The sequence below is a fragment of the Carlito syrichta genome, unplaced genomic scaffold (assembly GCF_000164805.1).
Source record: "Carlito syrichta isolate Samal-C Ts95f unplaced genomic scaffold, Tarsius_syrichta-2.0.1 Scaffold118119, whole genome shotgun sequence".
NCBI lineage: Eukaryota > Metazoa > Chordata > Mammalia > Primates > Tarsiidae > Carlito > Carlito syrichta.
The window spans coordinates 105,055-131,632 of record NW_007062215.1 but is presented as its reverse complement, the minus strand read 5'-3'; the positions used below and the strand labels follow the sequence as shown (position 1 = coordinate 131,632).

The window sequence follows — 26,578 nt, the reverse complement described above, 5'->3', positions numbered from 1 at the left end:
TATGGAAATGTCCATAAAAATGTCAGCGTCAATGCTTGTTGTAGAAGTAGAAGTAACTGTTCCCAGTTCTAACATTGTAAACCCACCAAAGGCAAACCCATGTATGCTGTAACCAAAAAGCTCTCTAAAAGCAGCTTGAAACTGAGGGTCGGGGCTCAGATTTTGGGAAGCTACTCCACCTGAGACTTCCAGAATAAACACCTTCGATTCTCCTCTCAGTTGCTGGTGCCTGTTCTGAGTACATTCATTCCTATTCCTGGTGAGTTGCTGCAGTTGCTGTAACATTTTCACTTCAGTCTTCCAAGCAGCTGGAACCACAGGTGCATGCCACCACGCCCAGCTACGCATTTGATTTTTATTGTAGAAATGAGGTCTCACCAAGGTGCCCAGGCTGGTCTCAAATCCCTGGACTCAGGCAATCCTCTTGCCTTCACCTCCCAAAGTACTGGAATTAGAGGTGTGAGCCACCGTGCCTGGCCTCTATCTGTTTTTGAGTGCATTTTTGCAGATGGTAAGATTTTTCAAGAACATATATGTATGTCGTGTTATAGCAGAAAGGCCTGTAAGCCTCAGTTTCTGTCTATAAAATTACTGTTATAGAAATCAAACATGATGATGCAATTTTTGTGTGTGTGTGTGTCAGAGTCTCACTCTGTCGCCCAGGCTGGTTACTCTGTCGCCCAGGCTAGAGTGCAGTGGCACATTCATGGCCACCCCAGCGTCGACCTGCTGGGCTCAGGCGATTCTTCCGCCTCAGCCGTCCAAGTAGCCGAAACTACAGGTGTGTGCCACCATGCCCAGCTAATTTTTTTATTTACTGTAGAGACGAGGTCTCACCAAGTTGTCCAGGCTGGTTGTGAACCCCAGGCTCAGGCAATCCTCTCACCTTGGTCTCCCAAAGTGCGGGGATTACAGGCTTGAGCCACTGTGCCAGGCCTGTTGATGCATATTTAACCCAATGGCTGGCCCAAGTAACAGGTTTCTTAATGCCTCTTAGAATTTCTACCTCAGCCAAGAGTGGTGGCTCACGCCTGTAAATCCCAGCACTTTGGGAGACAGAGGCAAGAGGATTGCCTGAGCTCAGGGGTTCAAGATCAGCCCAGGCAACTTGGCGAGATCTTGTCTCTACAATAAATAAAAAAAATTAGCTGGGTGTGGTGGCCAGTGCCTGTAGTTCCAGCTACTTGGAAGGATGAGGTGGAAGGAATGCCTGAGCAACCAGGTTGAGGCTATGGTGGCTGTGAACGTGCCACTGCACTCCATCCAGGGCGACAGAGTGAAACTCCGACTCAAAAAAAAAAAAAATTTCTACCTCAATATTCTCATACAAACGAGCTTGGATATGAGAATGGGTTTTTAGTAAACCCCAATCCTAAATTATGTATTGTAAGCCTGTGTTTGGGATGTCTCGCCCTTCAAAGGTAAACAAAATGAACTTCAAGCAGCTTTCAGATGAACAGGACCCAGAAGCACTCCAAATCCATGCTGCCCCAGCTCCAGGGCTGGTTCCATGTGGGCATCACACTCAGATACAGTGCAACTTCTCAATACCCTCAAAGACAAGTGATATGCAAACAGTGGAACTAACATGTGCGGCTTTTCCTAAACACATGTCCAAAGGCAGAGTGTAAGAGTACATACCCATATATGCTGCCCAGTGGATGGCACGCCTGTCTTTCTTGTCAAAAGCATTAATATTGGCCCCTCTAGACAAGAGAAGCTTGACCATCTGGAATAAAAGCAAACACAGCTTCATACATTCTATAGAAGAATCATGTATGAGTATACACTTGTGACAATTACTCATCTCAACTTCTCTGGCACTAAATCTCTGCATTTGTAGAAAGGCAGGAGGCAGACTAAAACACTGAAGGCCGTTTGCCATGGCAACAGAAGATGAAAAAGGGTCAACTGTGCATGTTACTGAAGTCATTATGCTACTTTGCGCTCAGTGTTTTTATAACCTAAGTACAAACATGGAAAGTCTAAGCTGGGCTATTTAACAAGAGGTCTTACTCCCATTCGTAGTCCAAAACATCATTAGAATGCAAAGTGCATTCTCATTCCACAAATGTCTTAAGCTTATTAATTCAAGTACAAATGTCATACTTTCAATAAGGCAGACTGAAGGTCACTGCACAGTCTACCTTCTTCATAAGGTACCAAGAACAGCAATAATGCCTAATACTATGTACAGTGGTTTCTCCACTGCAAAGGGGATTGCGGATTTCAAACAGGGACACATCTGTGACCTTAACCGCAGGGGAAGCAAGGAGTCTTATGGTGCAAAATCGGCTCAGTGGTCCCTCTCATTTGCAGTTTCACTTTTTGCAGTTCTAATTATGTGCAGTCAACTGGGATCTGAAAACAATTGAGTACAGTTACAATAAGATATTCTGAGAAAGACCACATGGATATAACTTTTATTAGTTTTTGCTGTAACTGTTCCATTTATAAGTTGTTATTGTGGCTAATTCCTTATACTGCTTCATTTATAAATTAAACTTTGCCACAAGTATGGATGTACATGGAAAAACAAACTATCTATGGGGTCTGGTACTATCCGAGGGTTCAGGCATCCACATCCCCCCTGTGGATTAGGGGGCACCACTGTAAAGTGAGATAAAGCACTCCAGCCACTAGCTCCCAGTCTTAGAAACACCATTTTACCTCTTTGGGTTTCTGTGTCTGCGACAAAAACGAAAGACTAGACAAGACGGACTCAAAGCTTCTTCTGCTTCCTCCTTCCCTAAGTCTTCTAGTAACATATAAGCCCCAATCTTCACTATGACAATGCCTAGCACAGGTGATGCTTGTTGTGCAAGATAACTAAATACCAATTTTCTCTTCTTTTTTTTTTGAGTTGAAGTTCTCACCCTGTCACCCAGGCAGGAGTGCAGTGGCACGCTCACGGCCGCTGCTGCTTCGACCTGCTGGGCTCAGGTGATCCTTCAGCTTCAGCCTTCCAAGTAACTGGAACTACAGGCACAAGTCACCATGCCTGGCTAATTTTATTTATTTATTGTAGGGATGTGGTCTCACTAAGTTGCCCGGGGCTCGTCTTGAACCCCTGGGCTCAGGTAATCCTCTCACCACGGCCTCCCAAAGTGCTGGGATTTATAGGCCTGAGCCACTGTGCTCGGCCTAAATACCAATTTTCCTACACTGTTTTCCTTGGGTGGTTCTGTCATTAAAGAAGTCTCTTGACTAAATGTTGGGTAATAAACTGTAAGAAAGCATGTTTTCCAAACTCTGCCTTTCTTTGCTGCCATTCTTCAGGGAGAACAAAGAAACTGCACCATTTTCTTAGACTCCCCACAGTGACAGAACATAATTCAGGGGGTATTAGAATTGGCAGTGTTCTCCTTGGTCCCTCTAGGTTCACCAGGAATTTCAAGTGCCTGGGGAGCATCTGCTAAATATAGTTCTAAATTTTAGACTGTTATATTGTTTAAAAAACAGCCTGGGAATTTGCTGAAGCCCAAATTAGACAAAAATGAGCAAGGCAAGTATTTCTGTCTGCTTTTACCATGCACTGAAGACTGCCTAGAAAAAGGCAAGTTCACTGACAACTGAGGGGTAGAAGGAAGGAGGGAAAAATCCTGGTCTAACTGAGTGCCACCTACCTCACCATGTCCACTGAAAGCTGCATGATGTAACGCAGTTCTCCCTGCTCGATCAGACACGTTCACATTACTCAGAAGAGGCACCAGCGCTTCCGCACACTTCACAGCTTTGTTAGCAGCAGCTATGTGCAAAGGAGTTTGCCAGTTTTTGTCTCGAGCATTAACATCTGCAGAATGCTTCAAAAGTACCTGAACTGCTTCCTAAAACACAAAATTTTTAGAAATTATTTCTACAAATATGTGTTCAGGAAATACAAAAGTTCTGATAGAATCCACAACAAATAAGGAGGAATTTACCACCCCCCCCGCAAAATATATCTTGAACGTAATGACAGTCCTCAGAGCCATATCAGATGCACCAAAATAAAACACTATCTTTCTCAACCCTACCACTAAAGGCATAACAATTCCTATCAAAGTATGCAAGAAATACTAACAAATGTTCTTCAAAAACATTCATTTCTCATCTTGTTTTTCGAAATAGCAAGATATTATTTATACTTTGGACAATTTTTTGTTGGTTGTTTTGTGTTTTAGGAGACAGGGTCTTGCTCTGCCACCCAGGCTGAAGTGCAAAGGCAAGGTCACAGCTCACTGCAGCCTTGAATTCCTGGTCTCAAGTGAGCCTCAGGTCTCAGCCTCCCAAGTGGCTAGGGCTGACGGCCACCACAGCCAGCTAATTTTTAAAATTTTTGGTAGAGATGGGGTCTTTCTACGTTGAACAGACTGGTCTGAATGCCTGGCTTCAAGCGATCTCCTGCCCTTGCCTCCCCAAGTGTTAGGATTACAGCATGAGCCACTGCGCCTGGCTGCTTGGAACGATTTTATGAACCAGATTTATTACTTTGCATTAAATATATAAAAATGAAAACATACTACAGACTCTCTCCCAGACCCAAAGTATTACATATACTATGTATTACAAAATGAAAAATCTCTAGGATCTTTTCTTTTTTCTTAGGCATATAACGTATATACAAGGTCTTTGTTGTAATGCTGCTCAGCAAGAAAGTTAAGGCAATTTAATAGCTTACTATCCAAGGGACTTACCTCCCAGAAGCACATGGAAACCCTCACAACATCACATCTATAAACTCGACTCATGGCAGGCCCAAGAAATTTAGTATGCCATCAACATTAAACAGTATAATTACAACTTGGCAAAAATTTTCTCCTTACTGTAATAATCTTATTTTTGGTAGGTAAATGCCAAATTATATATGAAAGTGAAAAGGACTGGAACCCAAACAGAATTTGGGTTCTCATCTCGATTCTATTTTTTTCAAGGTACACTATTCAAGTCTTGTAAAACTGACCCTCAGAGCTCGCATCTGTAAAGGGGTGGGAAGTACTGCCTGCCCACCACTCTTCTCAAGCATGCTAGAAAAAATAAACTAACACATGTGATGAGTGTCAGAAAGTGAAAATAGCCATAAATACACAGAGTATCAAGGAAGACCAAACAAAAAACTATTAGCCATGATCCCATGAATCACCCAGAGCCTTCAAACTAAGAAGTAATCAGAAGTGTCTGAAGTATGGGAAACAGTACAAGTAATTAACAGGGTTGGCAAAAGACTGAAGAGATGTTCAGAAGTCTATCGGCCTGCCAAGGAAGTCCGCCAGTTAGTCAAAGTCTATGACCCCACAATTCCACTATGCTTATTTACCCAAAAGAAAATTTAAAAAAATTCATCCAAGAATGCTCGTAGCAGTTTTATTCCTAATAGCCAAAAACAGAAATGCAAATGCACACCAACAGAAAATGGGCAAACAGTAGCACAGCTGTGTGATTAAAATGAACCAACACTGTACACAACATCAACAAACCTCAAAAATGTTATGCTAAAGTCAAGATAATAAATATTCTAATGACTTCATTTTTATGAAGTTCTAGAAAAGAAAAAAATTACTCTGTGATGAGAGAAGTCAGAACAGCGCCTGCCCCTGGGGACAGGGGAGTCTGAGTGAAAAGTCAGGACACGCGGGGACTTGCTGGGGTAACAGAAATCTTCTTCATCTTCATTGGGATAAAGGTCCCACAGGTGTAAACATCTGTCGAAACTTATGAATGCACACTTGAAATCTATGCATTTTAATCATAAGCTGTATTTCAACTTTACAAAGGAACATGGAAAGACAATGAGCATACATAGAGGGGTGTGTACTCAAAATTATAAAAAACAAGGATTCCCCGCCTCCATCTCCAAGAAGGGCATATTACACCTTGGAAGACAGAAAAATAAAACCACTACAGTGGGGAATGTTATTTGGTTTGTTTGTTTTGATTTGAGTGAGGGTCGCACTGTTGCCCAAGCTGGAGTGCAGTGCCACAATCATAGCCACCACAGCCTCCAACTCCTGGGCTCAGATGTTCCTTCTGCCAGAGCCTCCCAAGTAGCTGTAGGCATGCTATTTTTTAATTTTTTGTAGCAACGAGGTCTCACTATGTTGTCTAGGCTGGTCTTGTTAGTTGGTATGTTAGTGGATGTAATAGATAATTTAAAAATAGTAAAATTATAATTGGATAAACTTGGCAAACACAGAATACTAGAGCTGTCAGCATTGCCTAATATATTTCCATGATGGAATTCACAATATAAACATTAAAGCTTCTGAAAACTCTGGGAAATATTTATGTTCCATTAGCAAGAATAGGAAAATCAAGACTATTCTTCCTCTTCACTAAAAAGCAAGAGTAAATCCAGCATATAGCAGGGGAGAGTAGGTAAGGTGGTACCCCAAGAAAGCAATAAGCAAAACAACCGAGACATGTTAAGACAGACCAAGGTCTGAACCCTGGGCTTACCGTTTCCTACCCTGAGAACAGCAGTGATCTTTGAAAATTCAGAGAAAATGAAATAGAACCTCTTTAGAGGCTGGAGACCTTTAAAAAGAACAGGTAAATTTCTAGAACCACAAACCCAAGAGAGAATGGTGGGAACAACCAGGGGTAAAGATGGTTTCAATAGCAACAAATATTATCACAGCAACCTCAACTCCAAGCTTACAATTAGGGGGTATGTGTAAGAAAAAGAAATGCTGCGGGTGTGTATTGATTTAAAAAAAAAAAAAGGCTGAGTAAATACTCCAAGATCTCAATTGAAATGAGATGATGAAATATGGGGGTGATGACAACTGGCCAAACAACTGTACTCAAAGAGGTCAATCTAGAATAGCCTCCACAGCACCAACTCTCTCTTTGGCTCTGCCTTTTCAGCAATTCTTACCACTGATTTGAAGGAAGGCATAGGAAGAAACAGTTAACATATTTGCAAATAAACATACAGTTTGGAGAGATCAACAATATCTCATATCTCATGTCATAATGTAATTTAAACTTAGATATCTTGATAGATTTAAAATGTAACTCCTGATTAGGTTAAAAACTAATTGTATGCCCTCTAGCAATGTGGTGCAGCTTCTTAAAACACACACACGCGCGCGCATTTTCTTCTTTAAAAACCTCTACCTCAACTCAGAAATTGCTTTATTCAGAAAACTATGTAGCACTTACAAAGTGCTGAACTGTGTGCTACTGTGGAAGAACAGTCACAAATCAGAGTGTTGGAGACAGACAGCAGCAGCCCAGCCAGCAGGGAGGAGGAGGTATGTGGAAATCAGATTGCTGAAGGAAAGCTGGGGAGTCTGGGATGTTTTGCCGGGTCCTCGGTCCAGGCTCAGGGAGGGAACTAAGCCCTCAGGCATCCCTGTATGTGCCAAATCAACTTCTCCTTCACGCATCTCCTACTATGTTAGCTACTGTGTCTTCAGGAGAATTTGGAAAACTGTCACTCTAATCATCTTGCAAAAGGATTTACTTCTCCCGCGGTGTCTCAATATATAAACCAAAAGCTACCTAAAATGTTGCCTCTGAAAGACTCATCTCTCCACATGCTCTCTGTGACCACAGATATACTTTCTATTTAATAAAATAAGTGTAGCTACTTTTGCTCTCAGACCATAATGAAAACAAATAAAAGAATACCCAGGAAGTTGATCATCCTGACCAGGCTTTCTAACAGTTTTGCTAATTATGAGATTTTCTTTTGAAAAGAGAAATGATACCCAGTGTTTACACAAGTTATATTTTCATGGAATGGCCACATTTTACAGTTGTTTCCCATAATCCTGCAGAAGAATGTCAATACTATATGGCCTGGAAAGCGTCCTGACAGCACTTACATGGCCACTGCTTTCCAACCTATAAGTGGCCCTTAAACTCACGATAAGAACACAAGTCAGGTCTCTGACAGAACCTGCTATCTTCCTCTAGCACTCATTTTTACTTCCTATTTTTTTGGTCAGTTTTGTAACCACTGCAGATATACAAAGTGTGCCTTCTAAAACTCCATTAATTTTAATAGCCAAATTCCCAGGAGTCACACTAAGAAACAGGTAGGCATGACTAACATTACCATGTCCCAGTAACAGTGATGTTTATCTTCCTTAAATGCTTTTATTGAAAAAAAGTCTTTATAGAAGGCTAACCACAAAATTAATAGCATTGCCACGGAATTTCAGAATTCAAAGTATCTTGTCTATTAAGTCTTAGTGTTCCTTACACCCACACTGACCCAACATCACACAGCTAAAAAGTTGCAGGTAACAAACGAAGCTAGTGTCTCCAAATCCAAGTTCCACAAGTTCATCAGCTATGGCACATCACCGACGCCACAGGAGGCAGGCTGTGTGTTTATGAGCAACCACTGTTCCCTCCCTCCCTCTCCCAAGCGGGAGGCTACAGCTAACAGACTGCCTCCTTCAGTCTCAGGGTCTGCAATCTTTCCATCACTTTTCACCTTGAAGACTCTTCGCTTGCGCTCAGCTCATGTTCTGGGTTCAAGCTGTGGTTCACCATGAGGAATACAAAGAACAACTGAGGCCCTACTTAAGAGTCCCCTCTGCTTCTCCAGGACTACGCAGCCAGCCCACGATGGGAGAAGGCGCCCCAGCCACACTCAGAAGTGCCTTTCTTACCTCTCACAATGTGAAAGAAATACTAACTTATACATTCACACACTTTCATATTTTAAACTTTGCAGTAAGCACCAACTATTATAAGTCAGGTAAAAGGGGTACATCGGACACAGTGCATTTTAGAAAAGCATGCAACACACTTTACAAAGGCAGAACAATCACAGAAAAAAAGAAAATCCAGGTTTTTGTCCCAACTCTGTCGTTCATCAGCTGAATCATTTCTGGAGAATCATTACCTGCAGTTTCCTCGAAACACCTGTCCTACAAAGATGGCATCAGGACTCACTGGTATGAAAAACGCAAAGGCTTGCACTAATGAGTGCTCTCTCAAAATGTCAGTTATTTTGACAAGCAAACAACACACAGGGCTGTAAACAAGAAGGAATTATTCTTCCTTGTAAGACTCCTCACATACTTTAAAGTTACATATTTAAAACTGGTAAAATGTACACTCAAGTAGTATTTTCTAAACTAATTTCAGTGTTTAACCATAGTTCAACAAATCATTTTACACTGATGTGATGAAACCTTCCCCACAGACTATAGAAAACCAGTAGAGAAAAGTCCTGAACGGGATTATTTAGGATGGAAAAAATAATGTCTCTCACGGAAAGAACAAAAGGAGGGCTTTCTAGTCTCTGCTGCTTCAGACTTTGCAAGAGGTCTTACCCACAAAAAGAGAAATGAAACCATTAACTTGGCTAGTACAAACTCTAAAGTAAAATTATCAGTCTGGGTATTTCGGTTGCGTTTTCCTTCTTTAGGAAGTATAGAATTTGAATATGAACTCACAGGCAGGCCTGGTTAATGTTTTTGTATACAATATATTTACTCAGGAAAATTTCATACCTCACTACAAGATGCAACTGCTCTGTGTAAAGGTGTCAACCATTTGCTGTCTTTGGCATTAACTCTAGCTCCTGCAACAAGAAGAAAAAAATAGATTGAAATATTTTACATAAAATATTTTTAATCTGAAATAGGTTATGTATAATCCAAATTGGATAAATGACAATTGAAAAAGTACTTTTTAAAATACGTTTCGCTAATAAATTACCCTTAAATTACAAAACAAAATTATCCTTTTAAATCGATGTAATTATCCAATAAAGTATCAGCTTTTTATTAAAAATAAAATAAACATCATTTTACATATAGGCTAGAAAAGCCACCTTTATACAGAGCATATCCAAGGTAAAAATCAGACCCCGCTTTAGACTGTGTGATAGAAATTCAAATGTTTAAATGAACATAAGAACATGCTCAGAGACAAAATGTGGACCATTTCAAAGTCTCCATCACAGTTCTTTGTTAATGAATGCATCATGTCATAAAGTAATATGATATCAAAATAGTTCTCCAGCCACAGATCAAAAACATTAGTAGTACCAAGTTATTGTATAAAACGGATGTGATGGTAATAGGTTAAAAAAAAAACCAAGATAGAAAGAAATGAACCAACTATGTCTTTCTGGGTTGTACCTAAGGTTTTAAAAATAAATCAGCTTTGAACAGTTGTTTAGAAATAATTAAGCCAGGCTGGGCGCGGTGGCTCAAATCTATAATCCCAGCACCTTGGGAGGTCAAGGCGAGAGGATTGCTTGAGCCCGTGGGCTTGATACCAGCCCAGGCAACATGGTGAGACCTCATCTCTACAATAAATTAAACAACAAGCTGGGCATGGTAGCGCGCGCTGTAGTTCTGGCTACTTGGAAGACTGAGGCAGAAGGATCGCTGGAGCCCAGCAGGTTGACGCTGGGGTGGCCGTGAAGGTGCCACAGCACTCCAGCCTGGGCAACAGAGTGAGACTCCGACTCAAAAAAAAAAAAAAAAAAAAAAAAAAATTAAGCCAACAGTCAAAAGTTTAACAGAATGCAAACAAACTGAGACAGACAAAAAAACATATTTCATAATTTTGGGGGAGGAAGAGTTATCTCCTACATAAAACCTACTGATTTCATACCCAAGTCTCGATCAAATAAGAGCAGCCCATGGTAGGATCACTCCATTGACATCAGAGTAGCAGAGCCCTGGCTCATAGAAGTAGAGAGGATCTGGCTGGCAAGTCCCGTCCTATAAAGCGATCCTGGATTTATACCCCAAATCCTAACTAACTCTTCCTTTCCTAGATGATGAAACACAGTGCAACATCAGGGTCAAGTATAGCAGAACCATGGCCAGAATTCACGCCTCCTGGTGCTTCCATGCTCTCTGGCTCTGAGTGAGAGGGCTGGGATAACCAAGTGCATGACTTCATGTAACGGCTCCAGTCATCACAAGTTCCTTGATCTACAAACAGACTTCAGAAACCCTTGTGACCAAGATGACACAAAACAAACGTACCTAGCATCCAGGACAGAGACATGAGAGGTAGGTTTAAAAGCCTCAAAAGTGAGAGAAAAGAAAGTGGAATGGCGGTAACAGGAACATCCACACATGCAGCAGGGGAAATTCTTGGTAGCCAGTCTCTGTGGGCAGTGACAGTGAGGACACTGGAAGAATCAAGAGCCAATCTGAGAGCTTTCAAGAATGCTCAGTTAGGCTTTGGGAGAAGGAAAGGAAGTCAGAAAGCAGTGAAGATTCATGTAACAGCATATGGGCGATTATCCGCCAGGCACTGTGGAGCAAGATGGTTACAACCCAGACTGCCTGGCTGCAGTCAAGCCAGCATTTGCTTGGGTGGAAGCTAGATGGGAAATGTGTACCAGCTGGAGACAGGCAAGGGCTGACACGGAAGCCAGGCCCCTCCGTCCTCCCCGTGTCTGCCTGGGACGCCAATGGCTCTCTCTGAGCCGTGCCTCTTTCTACAGGTTTATGCTGATACGTGCACACACATCTGTGCCCTGGGAAGTCCTGGCAGTTAAGGACTGAAGGGTACTAACAGACACCCAGAACAGAGAGGATCCTGGATCAACACAGGCAAAGAAGAGTGAGGTCTCAAAGGGGGCCTTGAGAAGTCTGATTCCAGGTATTAATTAACAAGAGAACAGAATGTGATTGGCACTAACACACACACACACACACACACCCCCCCCCCCCCCGAGGAGACGTTTTACGTGTTGATACAGATCTGAGAAATAAAAAGTGAAAAAAGCAGTAACTGTATGAATAATATGCTTTACTGTTATATAGAAAGAAAAAGAGATATGTCTCTATCATCATACAGTGGTCCCCTTGTTTCACTTTCCATGGTTTGTTACCCGCTCAATCATAGTCTGAAAATATTCAATGGAAAATTCCAGAAAGAACCAATTCATAAGCTTTAAGCTGCTCTGTTTGGAGCAGCGTGACAAAATCTGGCACTGCCCACTTCATCGCTCAGGACATGACTCACCCCTCCGCCCACCCTGTCTTGGATACACTACCCACTCCTCAATAGGCCACCTTGGCCATCAGACTGGCTGTACTGCAGCACTAGTATTTGTTATTACTTTACTTAATAATGGCCCCAAAGCACAAGAGTAGTGTTGTCAGAAATCCAAATATGCCGAAAGAAGCAGCAAAGTGCTTCCTTTGAGTAAAAAGGTGAAAGTTCTCAATAAGAAAAAACATCATATGCTGAGGTCACTATGATCTATGGTAAGAACAAATCTATCTGTGAAATTGGGAAGAAGGAAAAAGAAATTTGTGCACAGTATACAGGGTTCAAAACTAAATGAGGTTTCAGGCATCAATTGGGATCCTGGAACAACCCCTTAGAAACCCTAGAGAAATGCTGAGACAATAATAAGAGCACATGCCTACATGCTTGTGCTGGCGGTGAGGTACACTGAACACTGGACACATGAGGGAAACTGGGGTAGAAGGGCCACTTCACTGTATACCGTGTGCCTCTAAACATATGTGTACATTTACAACATACAGTAATTTTTAGACACAACTGAAATACTGCCTATTAAACATGAAACATATTTAAGAGGAAATAAAAGGAATATTCACAGAAAACGTTGAGAATTTGCTTTCAAGTGCAAAGAAAAAAATAGGAAAGTTACTAGGAATAGGGTGAAGACAGTTTTTCCTTCTTTTAGATATGGGTTATTAGACTTCCAAGTGCATAAAGATTTGGTGTATTTGGGAGACTTAAGTAAAAAACTGCTGGTTTCATTCTGTCACTTTAAATTATGATAATTAATTTGCTTTCTTTCTCTTGGTTTGTAATAACATAAAATTAATTTATCAAAACACATAAGTAATTACAACAAAGAATCCACTCATGGCTGACTAAGGCTATATCATACCGCTCCTTGTTACTAAAAGACAATTTGATTTAAAATTCTGGTTTCTTCTTTTGATTTCAGTGATACTCATCTTCAGGAAGATTAGTATAATGGAATCATCTTTCTCAGAAGACAGTCATTCAAGTTTTACTAAATTGCATGTTTCTTCTAACAGTCTAATCAAATGTCTTAATTCTTTGGAAAATAAAGATCAACTATGAGAAATGATAGGGCTGTCTGAGGGCACCAATGAAATAAATGCTTCCCCTTGCCAACACTGGCTAATGAGTATGTGATTTGCATGTAAACAGACAAATATGACACAGCAATGTACAAACCCAAGAGCAGCAGTTGGCTGTGTTCTTGGCAAAATGAAAAACAGTGTGAACGCAACAAACATGGCAGCACACTTTGGAGGGTTCCGATTCCTAGAGCCCATCTCTGTGAGCCACCTGAAGGTCACCACCCCAAAGACAGCTAGATACTCAACAGACACATTAAACTGCACAGCCATTCCAAACCCTGGAAAGACATTTCAAAGGAGAGTTACTAGTCCAATGGCTAGCTGGAGGGCAAAAACCAGCCATGAAGGCTAACAATGAGCATGGAGGGGGCGGGGGAGGGAAGAAATCAGACCTACTTAGAACACAAAACAGTCTTTGTAGAGAGAAAGAAAACCAAACACAGCAGCCTCTGGAGGCATAATCACATGCTCCAGTCATGGCAGGAGATAACATTTGTAGTTTTTAAGGATGACCTTAAGTCACCAAGAAGAGATGAATGTCTCTGCTATCTCCTAGTCACGAAAACGAAAAAGAATATACATCAGCAGTCGCATGCCATCCTGAAGTTAGGTGGCCGGCAGACCCTGTGGTGGGAGAAAGCGCTGCTAAGAGACTGAAGACAACATGCAAGCAACATGAGGAGGATGCCATCAATGATGGCTACAACCCAGGCCTTACGGAAAACCTCTTCTGTCCCAGGAGCACAGCTCTTACAGTCAGGTGGCTATGTCCATTGACTTAGTCAATATTTTCTTTAAGAGTCTTTCCTTCCCTCCATACATCCATGAACATCAAGTGAACTCTCCCTTAAGAGAAATGAGCAGTCAAGCCTGTACTCACTGTAACATCTGAATTAGGATTCACCTTTCCAGTAGAAAGGTGAACAGATTCCTGACATTACATGCGGTAATACAAGCAAGCAAAAATTAACTAAGGATCGCCTAAACAGGTTGTATCCATTTGATTCCACAGTTAGATTACATGGAAACATTTAGCTACCCAGCATCCTCTCACAGAACCTTTTCATTTAATAATTCACCCATTTTATAAAACTGTACTCTGAAACAATAGGCTTGATTTTTTTTAAAAAAGAAAAGGTTACTTAAAGTAAGATTTGCAGAATTAAACGAATGTCTAGCTATTTGGAGACAAAACCTAAAGTAACTAAAAGACAAAAACAACCTTCCTTACAGTAGTCCATTCTGGGTTCCAGACAGCAATGCAGCTGAAGAGAGGTCTGGGCTTGGAAAGAGACAGTAGTCAGGGGTTGGCAGAAGAAATCTGAGAGCAAGCAAGAGCTATGATCTGACAACGTCTCTACAGCAGCAGGCCGTGTGACCTGGGACTGCTACTCCCTGCGACCTGGGACTGCTGCTCCGTGCGACCTGGGACTGCTGCTCCCTGGAGCCAGGGTCTTGATTTTGCTCATCATAATCCCTGTCACCTATGCTGCGTGCGTGTGTGTGTGTGTGTGTGCGCGTGCGCACACGCGCGCAGAGAGGGAAGGGGAACAGAGGAAGAACAGGAATACATATGGGGTGGGGGGAGGTGAGGGTGGGCCGCAGGTTTAAACATAGGGCATTCTGCTTCTGCAAATAACTTTACAGTCAGCAGCTCTATCGGGAGAGTCACATCTGACCCCAGATCTCATTCTGCAAGACAGTCAAACCAGTCACTAAGTTCTGCCATTTTTTGGATGTCTGAACCTCAGTTACAGTGAACCCTTGAAAAGCCTGGGTTTGAACTGCATGGGTCCACTTATATGTGGATTTCCTGCCATGCCTGAGACAGCAAGACCAACCCTTCCTCTCCCCCCGCCACTCACTCAATGTGAAGATGACACGATGAGGACCTCTGTGATGATCCACTTCTACCTGAGGGATAGTAAGTGTATTTTCTCTTCCTTAAGATTTTCTTTTCTTTTTTGTTTGAGTCAGGTCTCACTCTGTCACCCAGGCTGGATTGCAGTGGTACGCTCTTGGCCACCGCAGCTTTGTCCTGCTGGGTTCAGGAGATCCTTCCACCTCAGCAAGTCAAGTAGCTGGAACTTCAGGCACACGCCACCATGCCTGGCTAATTTTTTTTACTTATTGTAGATGAGGTCTTGCCAGGTTGCCCAGGCTGGTCTCAAATCCCTGGGCTCAGGCAATACTCTAGCCTCTGACTCGCAAAGTGCTGGGATTACAGGCATGAGACACCGTGCCTGACCCTTACAATCTTCTTAATGTTTTCTTTTCTCTAGCTTACTTTACTGTAAGAATACAGTATGTAATACACATACAATAACAAAATACATGCTAATCAGCTGTTTATGTTATCAGTAAGGCTTCCTGACAACAGTAGGCTACTAGTAAGGTTTTGAGGGAGTCCAACACTATACCTGGCTTTTTAGCTGAGCAGGAGGTCAGCACCCCTAACCGCCATGTTGTTCAAGGGTCAACTGTATCTATAAAATAAAGGATGGAGTCAAATGTTCTTTATGATCCCCTTCCAGTTGTAACATTCTATCTATTTTGAAGTACTCGAATAAATAACTTGAGATTTATTAAGTATCTTGTCAAGTGGTCTGAGTGTTTTTGTTCCTCTAAAACCCTAACCCCAATGTGATGGTATGAGGAGTCAGGGGCCTTTGGAGGTAATCAGATCATGAGGGCAGGGAATAGGATGTTCCCTTCTGAAAGGGGCGCAAGAGAGCGCCCTCACTCTGTCTTCCAAGTGAAGCCCAGTGAACGAACTGCCGACCATGAGCAGGACTCCAAGTGTGCTGGCACCATGACCTTGGCCTCACTGGCTTCCCAAGCTGAGGGAACACATTTCCATCACTGACAAGCCACCTAGTCTGTAACATCCATGAGAGCAGCCCCAAGGGCCCAGGTGGCGCACTCTACATAGCTTCAACCAGATGAGTGGCATCTTAACAGGCCCACAGGCATCTTCCGCCCAACTGGTTAGGTTTTACCTAGTCCCTTCAAGTATGGAGTTTTGCACTACAGTAACAGGGCTGAGTAGCTGCCAAAGAGCCTGCTTGGCCTGCAAATGCCATCTGGCCCTTTACAGAAAAGTTTGCTAACCTCTGACCTAGGATAAGAACTTGATAGTAGGTGCTACTGAAGTCACCTCTATTTTCATATGTGTCTGTAATAATTACAGTCTCACAAATTATTTTCCAAGACTCCTGCTTGCAGAGCAATTGTTTTCTTCTCTGCTCCTAATCACAGAGGAGACAGTCCATGCCGGTCGGTTGGTCCAGCAGCCGAGTACGTACATCCTTTCCCCAACTGAAAATCATACTTTCCTCTGGCTGCCTAGCAGAGCAGGGGCAAAAGCTTCGAATTCTGTTTTCAGGTTGGGAGTGGAGTATAAACAAGGACATTTCCATTTTTCTACCTACAATGCTGGAAACACAGCAAAACAAAACAGCTGCTGCACTGTATCTTTTAAGAGTGTCATGGACACCATGGTTGTGGTTCAACTGTCTCCCTCCCACATGCATATGCTGAAGTCCTAACCCCCAGCACCTCAGAATGAGACCTTATTTGGAGAAAGCCTTTACCCAGTATTTCATTAGCCCTAATATGACTGGTGTCCTTACGGAAGATGAAACTTGGACACAGATATGACAGAGGAAGAGGTTACAACATTCTATCCTGTTTTGAAATACTCAGAATACATCATCTTAGATTTACTAACTACTCTGTTGTGTGGAAGACGACAGTCATGTACAAGCTAGGGGGAGATGCCTGGAACAGATCCTTCCCTCGTGGCCTTCAAAAGGAGGCAATCCTACCAATACCTTGACCTTGGACTTCTAGCCACCAGAACTGTGAGGAAGTAAATTTCTGTCACTCAAGTCACCCAGTTTGTGGTACTTTGTTGCAGCAGCCCCAGCAAATTAATGCACCAGAGTGGCAGTCAAAAGAAAAGACGTGTACGGTTTCATTCTGAATGCCAAAAACATCAGATTCATGTTTCCTCATTAAGGATCATATTTCTGTAGCAGGTCCATCAAATGAATTCTTGACAGATGGCTTTCACAGTACAGTCACCTAAGGACCTAAAAGATGCTGGAAGCAGTCTGAGGTACTGTTAAACATATGTTTCGAATGCAAGCATTAAATGAACACGCTCCCAAACGAAGTATACCTAAGTGGTCAGAAGCCCATCAGTAAAAGGGACTGCAGATGTACATGTGACCAAATGCTAAGCAGGTGGGAGGAGGATGGGTAGGATGGTGGGAAGAGGAGAGGAAGTGAGACTCCAGTCTCTGGGAGTTAAAAACACAGATTCTGCAGTCAGATTGCTGGGTCTGAACTCTGGGGCTCTAGCTTTACGAGCACTACACCTTTTGGCCACAAAAGTACACCAGCTTTGAATGTTTCAGCTTTTAGTTGAAAGCTGTCCTGCTAATAAAAGCTGAAAGGCCTAGGTGTCCTTACGAATCATAACACCATCACAGAGTTTGGATAAAATGAGACTAATAAACAAACTAAACTTAACAGTATCTGAGAAGTAAGTGAGCATTCATTTGCTTGCTATCCTAATTTCATCCCATTCTATAATAATTATAAAATTAATTACAGGGGACTTGAGTGTTACTATAGAGTCTATGGAAATAAAGTATTCACTTTGACTCCATGTACCATGTCAAAAATGATATCCCTCACCCACAAATCTTGGGAGCTGTATCATGTACAAATATTTAATTTCTAATTAATCTAATTCTGGGCAGCAGGTTAAAGAGAGTAGTTTTACTCTAAAGCAAGTCACCAAAATATAATGTGTGGAAAATGGGAAGAGATACCATATTCAACATGACAAAGAAATAGTCCGTAACCATAAACCAAGGTAGGAATTATTTCTACCAACTACAGAGAAATATGCAACAGAAGAGGAAGGACAGTGAGTCAGGTGAAGCTGCTTCAGATTCCGGGAAGGTCATTTTTTGTGTGCATGTCCGTCTGTTCCTTTGTGTGGCTGTGTCCTAAGATCCTACTAGCCTCTCAGACGACCTGCAGCCATGTGGGTCATCTGCAGATGAAGCCTCCCATAGAGTCCACCCTCACACCACAGAAAAACATAGGGCAGCGCCGAGGGACCAAGCCCCATGGTTGCTATTTTTCACCCAGCTGGAGACCATGAAGGGTCATAGTTGCTCAGCAGCAGATCACGCCCTAAGAACCCACTGACCTAGGAGCTGGTCCACCCCAACCACAGATGGCACGTCACTGACCACAGGAAACTAACTGGAGGACTAGGGGAAACAGCATTTGGATGTAAACGTTAACTGATGCTCACTTTTGTGTCTCTTCCCTACCCTATACTTTAACAAACAGTTGTTCTAGAGAAGCATATTCCTCAAAGTTGTGTAAGCATTTGAAAACATCCAGCACAGGTCTAGGACAAAAATCACAAGATAAATAACACATATCTACTTGTTACTATCTCCTTCATTAGGGCGTAGACACCATGAAGGTGGGGGTTTCATCAATTTAATTCACTGCTGTACCCCCTGCACCCAGAACAGTGCCTGATACAAAAACATACTCATTAACTTACATTCTAAATGAATGAAGGGCAGGGTAAGGAAGCCACCAAAACTACAGGGAAAAGACAAAACCACAGTTAGAGAAAAACTGGTGAAGGAGCTCCAACTGAGACATTATTGACAGAAACACACGGACAGAAAACATTCTCTATTTAGTAGGAGATATGAAAGAAATAAAAATTGGCATTTTCAAAGCTGAAAGCGCACGTTCGCCTTGTGTCCCAGTAAAGATAACGGACAGACTCAGCTTAGGTAGTTAGTACTGAACCTCAGAGCCAACAACCTGACTCCTACGGGCATCCGCCAGAGGGGGCCAAGGCACCATTGTGTGGGGATGGGAAAGGGATGTACACAGCAGAAAACAGCTTGACCCAAGACTCACTTGGTGTTCAAAGACACTGGAGTAACAGCCATAAGACTGAGAGAAAGAATGTGATTCAAGAATTTTAAAACTAGCCAATCTACCCACCAGTTAAGCAAAAAGGGCAACAGTTTCAAATTGGTAAGATACCAGGGAACATGATATCCATGAGCTCTTGTTGAAAGTATAAAAGACTTCATAATAATGTCCACTCATCCAAGAGATAAATTTAAAGAACAACAACAGGCTGGGCACGGTGGCTCCTGCCTATAATCACAGCTCTTTGGGAGGCCGAGGTGAGAGGATTGCCTGAGCTAACGGGTTCGAGATCAGCCTGGGCAACCTGGCAAGACCTCATCCCTTCAATAATTCAAAAAATTAGCTGGGCGTGGTGGCACATGCCTGTAGTTCCAGCTACTTGGAAGGCTGAGGCAGAAGGATCACCTGAACCCAGCAGGTTGAGGCTGCGGTAACCATGAGTGTGTCACTGCACTCCAGCTTGGGCAACAGAGTGTGACTCCAACTCAAAACAAACAAACAAAAAACAAGAAAACAACAACAACTTGGGACAAAGAGCCTACGGGCAAAGACTGTGTGTGTGCACATACACTTGTGTGGAAAATACGAGAGTCATGATAATAAAATAGAATGTAAATTCCCATTAGTTGTGATTCTTGACAATAAAAACGCAAAAGAGCAAAACAGATGAATGCCTTATTTCCTAGTTTTACATCGTAGGAAGTCAGACACAATCAAAACCGAAATAAGAACGTAGGAGGAAATGGCTCAATAAAATGATAGCCTCCTTTTTATATTTTTCATCTTAAAGAAACATAGTTAGAGAATATAAAAACCTTGCCACAGATTTCAAAGTGGTTTTTAAAATATAAAATTATAGTAACTGACTTTATTACATCTTCTTATTGAAGAATAACTTTTAAATAACACTAGAGTTAAATGGAAGTTATTTCATATTGTTTAGTTTACTTCTTTACGAGTACACCAGTTAAGGTTAACTAACTACAATTACTATGACATGTGGTATAATTACACGTATTTACATAGTATATATTTATATAATTCCTGTGATAACATGTTATGGATAATTAATATGCAGTATAAGAGCAACCTACCCTAAACTTTCCTACACTAAGTTTTCATGGCTAACTATAAACAAATTACTCCAATTCTGTTGCTTTTCTCTTCATGTATTTTGTTCTTTTCCTAGAGAACTACTCAGGTCAAACACTTAGTCTGGATTCTAATTTATAACTCACATTCTTAAACACTTATTACCAGGCTGTTTTGATGGACACAGAATTAAAATAAGACTTATGGATGTCACTGCACTTAAGGATGCCCAGCAGCTGGGCATGGAGGCTCAGGCTCACGCCTACAATCCCAGCACTTTGCGAATCTAAGGTAAGAGGACTGCCTGAACCCAGGGGCTCAACACCAGCCTGGGCAACTTGGTGAGACCTCATCTCTACAATAAACCAAGAAATTAGCTGGGCATGGTGGCACATGCCTATAATTCCAGCTACTTGGAAGGCTGAGGCGGAAGGATCACCTGAGCTCAGCAGGTCAAGGCTGTGGTGGCTGTCAGCATCCCACTGCACTCCAGCCTAACAACAGAGTGAGACCCCCAACTCAAAAAAAAAGAAAGTATGCCCAGCAACCCCAGCATTCAAGTAAGATACATGTAGAACCTCAAAGCATCTCTACAGAGCGCCCAAGTCTACATACTAAGTTGGACACTACTCTTCTGACATTTATTCCAGATCGAAATGTGAATATGATTAGTCTTTTACCACATTGCTATTCTGGAAGTCTAGTTCCAATAAGTAACTTAAAACTCATCAGTTAGCTTACACTTGTTGACTTCTAAAATGTGTAGTTTATCTTCTATAAAACTGTCCTAGTTATCTTTCAATTTAAAGAGTTAATGGGAACTTTAAATTGATACACCATGAATGAACTGAAGAATTAGCCACCAAACCAAAATTCCTTTTGATTCAGGCTTCAAAATATCATCTGGTTCCTTCTTTAACTATATAAAACGGTATTTTTTTTTAAAATCAAAGGCCATAAGCCGGGCTCGGTGGCTCAGCCTGTAATCCCACGCTTTGGGAGGCTGAGGTGAGTGGATTGCCTGAGCCCGCGGGTTCGAGACCCGCCCGTGCAACTTGGTGAGACCTCATCTCTACAATAAATAAAAAAAATTAGCCGGGTGTGGGTTCCGGCTACTTAGAAAGATGAGGTGGAAGGATCGCCAGAGCCCACCAGGTCGAGGCTGCAGTGGCCAGCAGTGGCCACTGCACTCCAGTCTGGGTGACAGAGTGAGACTCCAACTCAAAAAAAAAAAAAAAATCAAAGGCCATGGCAGTTAACTTCTAGAGTGTCAATTTTAATAGTCAGCTACCCATCCTGATTACTATCTCTCACTGGTTAGAGCTCTGTTATCCTGAATCATGAGCCCATACTATTTGCTCTGCTTCTGGGGTCCCTGCTCAGTAGAGTACTTCTATCATTTAAAGCTTTCCAGCTACCTGGAAAGCTGAGGTGGAAGGATCACCTGAGCTCAGCAAGTCGAGGTTGAAGTGGCCGTGTCATGCCACCACACTCTAGCCTGAGCAACAGAGTGAGGAAGAGGAAGAAGAAGAGGAAGAGGAAGAGGAAGAAGTAGTAGAAAAAGAAGAAGAAGAAAAAGGATGCCCAGTAATCCCAGCATCAGGTAAGATACGCATAGAACCCTGAGGCATCTCTACAGAGCCCCCAAGTTTACATACTAGGCTGTTTCTTGATTCTAAAATTTAAAAAATAAGAATACACTTCACCTATAAAGGGTCTATTTTCTTCCAACCTTAGTCTTTCTAGAGTATGGAAATATACTCTTTCACATTCTCTCCATAGGTAAGTCACTCATTCCTTTTCATCATTTCAGAATATAATTAGATTTCAGAACTGGTAGGGGAGAATTCTTAAGGAGGCATATCTAAAAGTCACCAAAAAGATACTTCCTGACATCAAGGAATTTACTAGGCAGGATCAAAAAAATTGAGGAAAAAAGGAAGACTGCTTAACTAATAATAGCCATAACTTTGAGTACTATATGTTAGGGACTTTTCTAAGTGTCTTAATTACAAAATCTCATTTGCTTCTTCAAGCCTATAAAGTTTCTATTATTCTCATTTGTCAGATGAGGAAGTTGAAGCTCAGATACTAAGTTCCAAAAGATCACAGAGGCAGGAAGAAGCAGGACCAGGACTTGCATACAAACCTATCAGGTCCATGAGCCTGTGACCTTCACACTCTCTGCAGAGCCTCTCATGGCAACATAGAGCCTGCTTTATTGCTTTTGTTTTCATTCATAAGTAGAAAACTGGGTCCTAGCTTAACAGAAATCTAGCCTTGAATTTCACTGCAGCTCATCTTATTTCAAATGCAAGTGAGCACTGATTTGCGTTTCTTCCTTCAGACCGAACTACTCAGAACTACTCAGACCCTAACTACGGAAGAGCCTGAGTGGCATCCAAAGGCAGCAAGCCCCTGGCCTTCCTTCCCTCTTCGCTTGCCTGACTCCCTCAGCCTCAGCTCCCACCCCATCCTCACCTCTCCTAGCCTCACTTCCTTTGAAGACTTGGGAAATGGAGACCAAATGCACAGACAGCTGAAAAGGAGGCAGAGTCTAAACTCATACCAGTGTATGTGCACAACATCTGGCAAGTATCCACTCAGAGACCGTCATGCGCTCTGCACCATTCTAGGCACTCAATGCAAACATGCCATGGAGGCAGAGAAGGCTCATGGCTAGCCCTCTTGGAGTTTACGTTCTAGTGGGAGAGAATGACCATGAATAAGCGAGTGTAGGTGAAAGGGATGTCAGGTAACAATAAACACTGGGAAAGTAGATGATGGGAGCAGAGACTCTGTGGTGGTGGTTGTGGTGACCAGGAGAGGCCTCACTGATGACATCTGAGTGAGGACAGGAAAAGGTGAGGGAAGTGGTCATGAGGCTATCTCAGGAAGAAGGTTGAAAGCCAAAGAAACAGCAGTGCAAAAGCCCAGAGGCAGCGGGTAGCGGACCCAGCAGGGCCAGCACAAAGGAGAACAGCAGAAACTGAGGCAGACAGCCAGGTGGGAGGACAAACTGAAGCTGCTGGAAACTGAGGCAGAAGACTGGTGGGGGACACACCTGGCCCTGGGTCAAACACTTCTTCTGAGAAAGGTGAAGAACTAAATTTCTTTAGAACTTTTTTGTTCCTTTGAAAAACTGCTACAGCCAGGTTTGGTGGCTCAGCCTGTAATCCTTGCGCTTTTGGGAGGCTGAGGTGAGTGGATTGCCTGAGTCCAAGGGTTCGAGACCCGCCTGGGTAACTTGGCGAGATCTCATCACTACAATAAATCAAAAAAATTAGCCGGGCGTGGTAGCGCACGCCTGTAGTTTCAGCTACTTGGAAGGCTGAGGCGGAAGGATCGCCAGAGCCCAGCAGGTCAAGGCTGCGGTGGCCGGGAGCGGTTACTGCACTCCAGTCTGGGCAACAGAGTGAGACTCCTACTCAAAAAAATAAATAAGTAAATAAATAAAAGAAAAACAGCTACATGAACTACATATTACTTCTTAAAACTGGTAAGACTTACTATAAGTATTTTTCAAAAATAAGTTGAAATAGCTTTTTATACACACCCCATGGTTAATTCTACACATAATTTTTACTTTAATTATTCAAAAGAAACTAAGCATTCTCTCAAACATTGATTTCAAAGCTGACATCTAGATACAGTAGCTCACACTCAGGAATAAGGGCTCCTCTGATCATCATACTTACAGAAACCAGGAAGTTACCTGCTACAGTTCACTCAAGATCCTTGTTGCCAACATTCACTTTTATTTATTTGGGTTTTTTTTTTTTTTTTTTGAGTGGAAGTCTCACTCTGCCGCCCAGGCCGGAGTGTAGTGGCATGCTCACAGCCACTGCAGCCTCGACCTACTGGGCTCAGGCAATCCTTCCACCTCAGCCTTCCAAGCAGCTGGAACTATAGGCATGTGCTACCATGCCCAGCTAATTTTTTTTTTTTAAATTGTAGAGATGAGGTCTCTCCAAGTTGCCCAGGCTGTTCTCAAACCCGTGAGCTCAGGCAGTCCTCTCACCTCGGCTTCCCAAAGTGCAGGGATTACAGGCTTGAGCCCCTGCACCCAGCCTCAAACATTCACTTGTAAGAGGAAGGGATTACGTTGACTGAGTACTGGAAAAGTTTCTCCTAGGTATAAAAATCAAAAATTGGGGGAGAAAGTCCCCCATGTTGATTCATATAGAATAATGTCCATGACAAAATGAAAATAAGCAGAATTCTGTATTAAAATAAAAAATGCAGTAGAGTTCTAATGCAAAGTCTTAAGCTGTTTCTTGGACTGTGTTTGTGAAGAAAATTCCATGTATAAACCTGTGTCCTATCAACTCATATTATTAAAGACAAGATGACTCAATTTAAAGGAAACAATTTTTCCTTGAACCTCCTCAGTTCTTACTGCTAGTAAATTTCAGCTGAAAATGGGTTAGAGGAACACACATCTTTGAGGAGTTACATCAGAAGTGAAATTATTCATAAAGAAACTAACAGAATATTAGTTGGGTCCATGTTTAGCCATATTTAATTATATATGATTGGGACATTTCTGTTATAAAAATCAGATCTTTCTTAAAAACTGAAAGACCCTATGCCCACAGGTTCGAGATCCACCTGGGCAACTTGGCGAGACTTCATCTCTACAATAAATTAGCCGAGCGTGGTAGCGCGTGCCTATAGTTCCAGCTACTTGGAAGCCTGAGGTGGAAGGATTGCTGGAGCCCAGCAGGTCGAGGCTGCGGTGGCTGGAAGCAGCCACTGCACTCCAGTCTGGGTGACAGAGTGAGACTCCAACTCAAACAAACAAACAAACAAATAAAAGACTGAAAAGACTAGATTTTTAAATTTTTATGAATTGATAGTGGCAAAATTCTATCTGGGCTAAAATTTAATGGGGTCCACACACAAAAATTCTCCCTCTGGGCCCTCCTTCCCACAAAACATCGAAAGAACACTACCACTTCTCCAATCTCACTATTCACATTTCTGTGCAATCTGGCAACACAAGTGCAAACCAACTACATGCATCGTTCCCCAACAAATTTCATGACAACAGTCTGACCACCATAAAAGCATTTCCAAATTGTATGACTGCCTGTTTAAGAGCTATAGGCAGTTGGACTACAACAGGAGATATTCTCTGAGAGACAGCATTACTTCATATTTTAAAGACTTAAAATAGTTTAGAAAAAATTTAAAAAGAGAATATAATTTCCTAAAAAGCATTTTATATGTCTTCAAACTGGGTTGCATAAAAGGTCTTTAAGCACAGAAATCTTGCTGGCACTGCCTTCCAGATGCACCTGCTGCCAGGCTATTTCTCGCCACCGCCATGGCTGTACTGGCTGAGGCACCTCACGCCCCTTTTGGAGAACCGCAGCCATCTCCTAGGACTTCCGTGTCCAGGGATGCCTAGTAGGACTCCCTGTGCGAAGCCCTACACGCTTCTCCCACACCATCACCCTCATCTACCTTTTCATCTTCCAAGGCACTCATCGTCACTGAACACCAGTGTGCCACTAATCTGAATGCTCTGCCTGTTTTTTGTTTTTTTTTAAATCAGAGAATAGGCTCCAAAAAGCAGCAACCTTTGTCCTCTTCTTTCATGTGCTCTAAGCACCCAGGATAAGTGATCAGTATTCACAGAATGAAAAAAAAATTATTAAATTTCAGTATATAAAACAAATATGAAGAACCAGGTCATGCAGTAAATAGTCAATTGTGACTAAGAAACAATCGTAACAAAAATATGCATACTACACAGAAGTTACCATACCAGATAAAATAAGCAGTTCAATAATTTCTGCATCTCCAAGATAGGCAGCAGCGTGCAATGGGGTTCTCTTTTCATTGTCCTGTGATAATAAGGAAAGGTGGAACATAAGTTTTAAAATAAGGTTAATTTTAGTAATAGTTTAAGCAACAACAAAAAACTCCAAACCGTTATTAACTACCAGCTTATTGTTTCCACGATTTTAGCCTAGTCTGCAAGTCCCTTTTTTAAAAAAAACAAACAAGAACTTCTTTACTAGGAGAAAAGTCTAAAATCTTTTTTAACTTTAAAACAGTGGTAATAAAGTGTTCCAAAAAATAAAAATAAAAATTTAAAATGACATATAAATAGTTTTAAGAAGACTTTATTTGAAAAAAGATGCCTGTGCTAATATATGTAGGCAAATTCCTTGTATTTCCTACTATTTTTTCTTTTTGCCAATCTATTTCCACAATTTTACATAGTTTAGAACTGCTGACAAAATTTTTTAAAAAAGCAAACCTTAACAAACTAAAAGATTTGCTTATCAAAATGTTTCCATAATGGCAAAAACAGAAAATATTTCCGGGGATCTAAAATCATTTTAAAAGCATTTTTATGGTTTTTCTTAACATTCCTGCCAATTTTTTCTTTCATCTCCTAAATATACTCATGTCTGTTTTAA

At 41.9% G+C, this 26,578-nt stretch overlaps 1 protein-coding gene across 1 annotated transcript in view; it reads right to left on the bottom strand.

Moving 5' to 3' along the window:
* ANKRD28 (ankyrin repeat domain 28) overlaps nt 1–26,578 on the bottom strand; it is a 123,601-nt gene that overhangs the window by 60,828 nt on the left and 36,195 nt on the right. The window contains exons 3-6 of the mRNA XM_008047912.2: nt 25,918–25,996; nt 9,456–9,526; nt 3,627–3,827; nt 1,642–1,729 (exon numbers count right to left, since the gene is read on the bottom strand). Of these exons, the coding sequence (XP_008046103.2) occupies nt 1,642–1,729 (88 nt within the window). The 5' untranslated portion in view covers nt 3,627–3,827; nt 9,456–9,526; nt 25,918–25,996. The remainder of the gene's footprint in view (nt 1–1,641; nt 1,730–3,626; nt 3,828–9,455; nt 9,527–25,917; nt 25,997–26,578) is intronic.